This window comes from Pinus tabuliformis, chromosome 8 (assembly GCF_031772625.1).
Source record: "Pinus tabuliformis cultivar Carrire ecotype Pingquan chromosome 8, CPIR1, whole genome shotgun sequence".
Classification (NCBI taxonomy): Eukaryota; Viridiplantae; Streptophyta; class Pinopsida; order Pinales; family Pinaceae; genus Pinus; species Pinus tabuliformis.
Genome location: NC_142294.1, coordinates 1,372,269,170 through 1,372,277,407, shown reverse-complemented (window position 1 = coordinate 1,372,277,407; position 8,238 = coordinate 1,372,269,170). Strand labels below are relative to the sequence as shown.

The following is an 8,238-nucleotide window of genomic DNA, read 5'->3' as shown; positions in this document are numbered from 1 at the left end:
CATGCTTGAGGGCAGAATCAATTAGGGGGGCTCCCAGGTATTTAGAAGGAAGAGAGTCTATGGAAAAACCCAAGATTCGAGCAATGGCATGTTGGGTAACAGGGGGAGTGTGAAAGAAGAAGATCTGCGATTTAGCCTTATTGATGCTAGTGCCTGAGGCCTCAGAGAAGTCATTCAGAAGGGATTTGAATAGAGATGCTTCCTGCACCGAAGGGTATCCAAAAAGCATGTTGTCATCCACGAATTGTTGATGAGTGATAGCAGGCAAGTTGTGAATGGATAAGCCTTTGAGCTGCTGGGAGAGGAGGGCATGCTTGATGTGGCGACCTAGGCCTTCTGCCATTAGCACGAAAAGGAATGGGGAGAGAGGGTCTCCTTGCCTAATTCCTCTAGAGGGACGGAAAGGACAGGAAGGGAGGCCATTTATGAGGATGGAGAAGAAAGTTGAAGATATTAGGCTCATAATCCATCGCACCCACATTGGAGAGAAACCAAAAGCAATTAACATTTTTTGTATGTAAGTCCAACTGAGCTTATCAAAAGCTTTTGAGAGGTCAAGCTTGAGAATCATACCTGCCTGTTTGGAGTGCTTGAGGGAGTGTATGATTTCGTGCATGAGGATAATGCCATCCAAAATCTGTCTTCCTTCCATGTAGCCCGATTGTTCAAGCGAAATGAGCAGGGGCAGCAGCGGTTTTAACTTGTTGGCAATGACCTTTGATATCACTTTGTAAATTACATTGCATAGAGAAAGTGGACGAAATTTGTCCAGGGCACTATTGTTTTCTTCTTATGGGACGAGCACAATGAAGGTTGAGTTGAGTGAGGGAAAAAGCCAATGAAATGTTCGCGATTCCTCCACTACTAGCCAGACTTCTTCTTTTATCAGCTCCCATAAATTGTGGAAGAACGTAGTTGTAAATCCATCCGGGCCAGGGGCTTTTCCCTCCTTGAGCTGGTTCATTGCTGCATCCACCTCCTGTAGTGTAATCAGGCGCAGTAGGAGTTCATTGTGTTCTTTTGTAATGATTTTAGGCACATTTTGAATGATTTTTTCTATGGCATGCCATCTATCTATTTGGGGCTCTTGATGAACCTGCTGGAAATGTCTTATGAACTCCTGCTCAATCTCTGCATGATTTTCCACTCTTTCCCCTTCTAGAGTCTGAATGAAAGAGATGGTGTTGTGCATTCTTCGTTGAATTGTGGTTCGCTGGAAGAATTTGGTGTTCCTTTCTCCTTCCTTCAGCCATCTGACCCTGGATTTCTGCTTCCACAGTATTTCCTCCTGTTTCCTTCTCTCCTCCAATTGATTGTGAATGTGTTGTTCCTGAGCCAGGGTTCCTTCATTGTGTCCCTCAGTGATTATTTGTTGCTGGAGCTCTTTCATTTCCTTGTTTAGATCCTATTGTGCCTGAAAGATATTGCCGAAAGTCTCTTTATTCCAGTGCTTGATTTGGGCTTTAAGAAATTTGAGTTTCTGTTGAAACTGAAACATCTTTGTGCCTTCTGGCTGAGGGAAGGTGTTCCATGTAGATCTGATGAGGTCTTTGAAGGCGGGATGGGTGAGCCAGAACGCTTCGAAGCGAAATGGTCGTCTAGTGGCATTGCCCAGTCTTTGCCACTGGAGGGAGATAGGCCAATGATCCGAGCCAGAGTAAGGGAGAATTGATGCCGCTATATCGCCTCCAAGATGCACCGCATTGTCAGAAATGAGGAATCTGTCTAGTTTGGATGCGATTTGTTGCCTTCCTGTTCTTCGATTGCTCCAAGTGTGCGTGCCGTTGCAGAATTGCATGTCAATTAGTGAATTATTTTGGATGAATTCTTTGAAATGGGCATCTTCCTGCTCCAGCCTTGCTCGCCCTCCTTTCTTTTCCTCTAACTTAGTTATCATGTTATAATCGCCCCCCAAAATCCAGAGAGGGTGGACTCTATTAAGATTGAGCGCTTCTATAGTATTTAGTACAGCGATTTTTTTGTTTGCTTCCTGTGGGAAATAAACGTTGGTAAGATGGCCATGGATGTTGGTGCCTATGATGTGGAAAGTGGCCTGGATGATGTGATGAGAAGCATGAATGTCTGATAGCGTTATCGCTTGTGTATTCCAGGCAATAGCCAGTCCTCCCGATGCCCCTGAGGCATCCACTGCGATCGAGTGACAACCTGGCCATGCCCTGGAGAGAATGTTTCCGATAGTAATACTATTACACTTCGTTTCTTGAAGAAAAAAAATCTACGGTAGTGCCTGCTTTATCATGTTTTTTATTAATATGAGTTTCCTTGGGCTATTGAGCCCTCTTAAATTCCATGAAATTAACTTCATGATTCACTATTGGCGGTGGGCTTGTAGTACTTAGTCAGCTTGGCATATCTGCCTGAGTCCACCAAGATTTTTCCAATTACAATGGTTCGTTGGAGATCTGTTCTTCGCCCTCGCTTTTTGGAATCTTTAGGGAGAAAGCCACCATCCCAATGACTGCCTATCTGGATGCCTAATTTCTGTTGCTGATAAGCCCTGGAGATGATGACTTCCAATGTGCTGATCTGGTGCTCTGGGATCTTATCATAGTCCTTTTTTTGCATGCTTGTTAAACTCGAGAATGTCAAGTCTGCATAGGTCAATGCTCTCAGGTTCTTCGGCTATTTGTTGAGCTCGGTTCTTTTCATCTGCAACGATTGCTAAGCTTAAGGATTGACTGGGATCAGCGTCAACATCCATTTCTTTTGCTTTCCAATCTGAGATCTTGTTGGCCTCCTTAGGGGCAACATTAGTGTCAATAAGGGGGCTAGAGATGGGAGAGGAACCAGAAGGAGGAGGGATAGCGGAGGATGTGGAAGGCGCGGGGTTGGGCATCGTGTGCAGAGGATGATCAGCTGAGGCTTTAGCAAGAACCTCAAAGCTGTTGCTTGTTGAGGGGAAGGAGGCAACGTCCTGCTGGGGTTTCTTCCTTGTAGAGGGTTTCTTGTGCGATCTTTTGTGACTTGCTACTTTGATGAAGCCATCTTGGTCTGTTTTGTCTGAGGCATCTGAAGTTTGGGGTTTGGCATTTAGAGGACAGTCTCTAAAAAGGTGCCCGAGAGCATGACACCTACGACATCGAAAGGGAACATGTTCATAATCCAAGGGTTGAATCCATTCATAGTCATCATAGAAGAGACTTACCGAGTCCGGAAGGGGCTTGTTCAGTCGCATGAAGACGCAAATGCGAACATAGGAGGTGTATCTTCGCATCTTCGTTTCTTCCGCTAATTTTATGAACTCCCCCAACCCATTTCCAATATCTTTGAGCGAATCTTCATCTCAGTATTCTGCTGGAAGCGAGTACATCCTGATCCACACTGGTGCCCAGCTAAGGTCCTCCTTGTCCGGATTAAATATCTCCAACCTTTCTCTTAAGTACAAGCCCGTTGAGTTGAAGAAGTAGGGTCCTTCATCCATGATTCTATTACTGTCTTCAATGCAAATGAAGATCGCAGTAAAGAAGCCTTTCGGTCCTAGCTGCAGGGTAACATGGCCCTTAGGTTTCCATTTGGCAGAGATCCATCCTTGCAAAGCTTTTTCTATTAGCCAGAATCCGATAAATTTTCCAATGAGCGCATGGTCCTTCACAAACTGGATTTGCCCGTTTATCCTGTGGCTGGGAAGTTCTATCTTGGGCCTTTCAGCTGCCTCGGGTTTACATGTCTTCGATGTGACCTTGGGTGCTTCCTTTGGCTCCGGTGTCCCATCTGGATTCTCTTTGCACCCTTCTGTCTGGTTGGTGGATGCGTTTGTCTTGTTTTGCAATGGAGAATCGTTATTGACTGCGTTTTCTTGTCCTGGCCCAGAGGGCATAGAACTTGGTTGCGCCGGAGGCTTGCGATTGGCGTAGGGGGAGGGCTTTGAGGCCCCCCCCTGGGGGACATCCATTGCCGCTTTGAAAATCCAAGGGAGAGCTTTTGTGCTTTGGCAGGCATCCATTCTGAAGAGGTAGAGTGTTTGCAGTCTGCACAGTCTGCTCTGTCGCAGAGGGTCTCAGGACCCTAGTTGCAGAGCCCTGCGCCTTTTCGAGCTATTAATAATCCCCCATGTTGACATCATAATCTTGAATCATATTGGTTCTTATAAAGTTTATTTTGGTTGTACATTTTCTTAGGAGGCCCAATTTAGACCTCAAAATTCCCCTAGTGATTCTTTTCTTACTGCATGTTTGAGTAATCCTTTGTTGTTCTCTATATACTTTAATTATTTTTTAATTCTCCTTTTTTTACGTGAATTCAGCCATGTATTATGAATTTTTTGCTAATACATATTCTAAGAAAGATATAGTCTAGGCTTAAAGAAATTACAAAAAAAGAACAATCTAGCTACTTATGTGAAAACTTGAAAATGCAACATGAACAAACACATTCCTCCCAACCAAATAAATTTTAGGTACAACAATTACACTCGAGCCTCGGGCTTCCCTTCTATTGGAAAATAATATTCATTTCATAATGTTCTCCCTCCTAAGGCTCTAGCAATGTCTTGATAATTCAATGTCTTATTTTTTAATTTCTTTGTCCAACATATTTTTTCAATGAAATCTCTTTTCTTCTTCCCAAAGATTTGCCTTTCTCTCTCGCACTATATTCTTCCTTCCACCTAGCATGACATTTTTCTCCCATCACGCACTTCCCTGGTGGTCAGGAATCTTGGGGAATGATGGAGGTTCATATTGTGGCATCTATCATTTCAAAAAATACACACTACTTGGGCTCCAACTGGTTTAACCAATTTTTTAATAATAAGGCGACATGATTATTCACGTGTTGGCTCCCACTATATTTCCAAATAAAAAAATATTTTATTTATAATAACATATAAATACTTACATTTTTCACTAAGAATATCCAAATTTAATCTTAGCCCCATGGCCAATATTCTAATTTAAATATGTACCAGCAATATAAAATCTTAATGTCTAATAAAAATAATTACAACAGGGGCACTCAAAAATATAAATGAGTTTATTTAAGATATATATAATAAATGATAAAGAACTAATAAATATCATATTGATGTAATTATTCATGTGTATAACAACTAACTAACATTAATGTCAAAGTGGATATTGTTATAAAAAATAGGGTATTATTCTAGAATAGTAGCTAACATATCCTGCTTCTTACCTAGGGAGGGCACTCTGTCTATATATATTTTCTATGTTTAAAAACATATATATTTTTCTTAAAAGCATTTCCATAATTAGACACTCAAGGTGTTTCTTCTTACGCAAGGAACAAACTCTTTCTATATAAAAAAACATATATTCTTTTCTTAATGCATATCTACTTCATGATCATAAAGTCACTCTTTCTATATGCATTTTTTCTTTAGATTTTAGATTATATATATGTTTTCTTAAATCATATCTTCTTTCATTTTCATATAAATTACTAACCAAAAAATATAAGATTTAATTATTGAAAATGAATTTGTTTCTAAATAATGAATGTTATGAATGGAGTCTAGTTCATGTATGAGTTTGTGTAAAGAAAGAAGAGAAATAAGTCCAGATTCAATCTTCATCGAAGGATGCTTTTGGTGCCCAAAATCTTTATCAGAGCCACAAAATCTGGGTAAATTTCAATTCTTGTGATAAAATTATGGAGCAAAATTTAACATTAGTCCCTTTTAAAAATATAAATAAACTTGAAGAATATTCTAGTTCTGGTCTTGATAATCTATTTGATAGTTATCATAAATATTGTGTGAATGATGTTGAGATAGAAGTAGTTGAATATAAACCATAAGCTGCATGGAAATTACCAATTATTTCCTCTTTAGGTGTTTATGCAGATTTAAATGTATTTCATCTTAAATTCATTAGTCGAGTAATAGTAAAAGAATTTGTCTCTCAAGTATAGAAAAATTGTGGTGTCACTCAAACCATAGCCCTCATCAATCCCAAACAAATCCAGAAAGAAGCACAGAAACATGGAATAAATTATTTGCATATAGGATGGATAAAGGTAAGGATCTTTTCTTTGGTTCATAAAGGGATTGATGCCTATGTTTTGTGTACTATAAGAGACTTCACACATCATAAGTTTAAAAATTCATTAATTAGAGGGATTGTAGCCCCTTTGTCTAATGGTCCAGTCTGGTTTGACTCTCATCCAAACTTCTTTGTCTGTGATTTTGATGAACATATTGGTGACATTCCCAAACTACAAATCAAAACTACTGGTTTTGATATGAAAGCCAAGAGAACCAATATTTCCATCCAAACCCAAGGTTATTTTAGACATACCAACACCATGTATCATGCAGTACTTCAGAGGCTTCCTTCATTGAAGACTAGAGCTTGGTTGATTTATCTTCTTTCTTTACTCAAACTCATACATGAACTCCTACATGAACCTTCAGACAAGTTCCTTAATTCCTCAAACAAGTCAGTCACCACAACTACTCTTGCCTTAATGAAACATTCAAAAAAGAATTATCATAAAACTCTAAGTGAACCTCGGATGAACTTCCAATGAACTTCAAGAAATTGATTCAACACATATGCAAGCTTTTTAACACAAAATCATGGCAAGACTAAAATTTATATTTTATCACATAATACATTTACTGAGCTCCAACAATACAGACACTTAGAATCAGAATTCCTAAAAATCTTGCCACTTTAGGTTCACACGTGCATCTGCATGCACATGCATAGGCTTATCATATTTACTCAAGATGCATACATGATCACACTAAGCATAGTTGCTAGGAAAGAACCAACTCAAGAATGACTCTAGACTGACTCTCACTCAAACTTTGAATGCCTCAAATGAACCTCTATCCCCTTATTTATAGATCTTATGAGGAGGAAAGAGGTATATCTTCATATCATGATCTTGTTAAGGAATACAAAGTAATCGTCCCAAACATAAGAGGTTCCAACAGAATTAGACTAGTGCTCTTAACTACTTTTCCGTAGATTCTCACAAGATGTGGGTCAATCCTCACCTTTAGTTAGTGAAGTGCTCTAAGTCCTTAAAGAAATCGTGCGGAGAGTAATCATATACAGACTCAAAACAGTATGAATAATAGATATATATATATATATATATATATATATATATATATATATATATATATATATATATATATATATATATATATATATATATATATATATATATATATATATATATATATATATAATCAAAATGATACTGATTTGATAGTACATTTTCCCTCTCCTAGTCAAAATGCATGTTATGATTTGAAAATATTTGATCATATTACAAGGTATCCCAAGCTTTTGAATAGATTTTTTGGAAAATTATGGGCCTCCCTTCCAAATTTTTTATAGACATCTTCATCTTCATGAGCCATTGATGATGGTTATAGAGAAATGTATCCATTATATGCCTCTCATCCATGACTTCGATTTCTTGTAAATATTTGATATTTGAAAGTGGAACCTCAAGTGATTCATATTCTCCCTTAATTATGTAAGGATCCACTGCACTTTTTTTTAAATAAAAATGTTTTCCACCAATTTAAAAACCATTCATGACACTACCAAGAAAGTAAAGTATTTACTTCTCTGAACTTTACCAATGTGATATAATTCTTTTCCAGATTATCTTTGCAAAGCAATTCCCACCATAAGTTTTTGTACTAATTGTAGTCATAACTAGTCCCTGGGAATTTGAGATTGGGGTTCAGTCTTGGCCATTCATTATAGGTCTTGGGCCTTTCAAGACTGAAGTATTTGTGTCCTAGGCCACTTCTATTATTCATTTTCTACCAGATAAGAATAATATCTCGAAATATAGTTTGTAAATGATTTTCAACTTGGACTTCCTTTTGAATAGATCTATCGTAGATCATGTTTGATACTTAAGTTGTGGATGTGGTCCTTCTGCAAATTTCAGGTATAAGATGGACTAGTGTAGTACTGGGTTGAAGATTTGGATCTAATATTTGAGTACAGTGAAGTTTCCAGGTGGGATTCCACTCCATATTTTATCTTTTCCAAGCCATGTTGTCAAGAATCCTCCTAACATGTTCTTCTCCATTGGCCCATTCTATGATAATTACTAAACATTGGTCACGCTCGCCCAATTTTGGAAGTTTTTGGCACGCTCACATGAAAGTTTCTTTCTTGAAACATGCTTGCTTGTTTTCAAAATTTTCCACTCGCTTGACTCGAATTTTTCTTGCTCGCTTGGTTCTTGCCATGGCTTCTATATATACTTAGAAAATTAGGT

The 8,238-nt window shown here is 38.4% G+C and overlaps 1 protein-coding gene across 1 annotated transcript; it reads right to left on the bottom strand.

The window, feature by feature from the left end:
- Positions 1-1,405: 1,405 nt before the first annotated feature.
- LOC149240610 (uncharacterized) lies at positions 1,406-1,897 on the bottom strand. Its single transcript, XM_089370237.1, has one exon. The coding sequence runs from the start codon at positions 1,895-1,897 to the stop codon at positions 1,406-1,408; it is 492 nt and encodes a 163-aa protein (XP_089226363.1).
- Between the last annotated feature and the right edge of the window lie 6,341 nt (positions 1,898-8,238).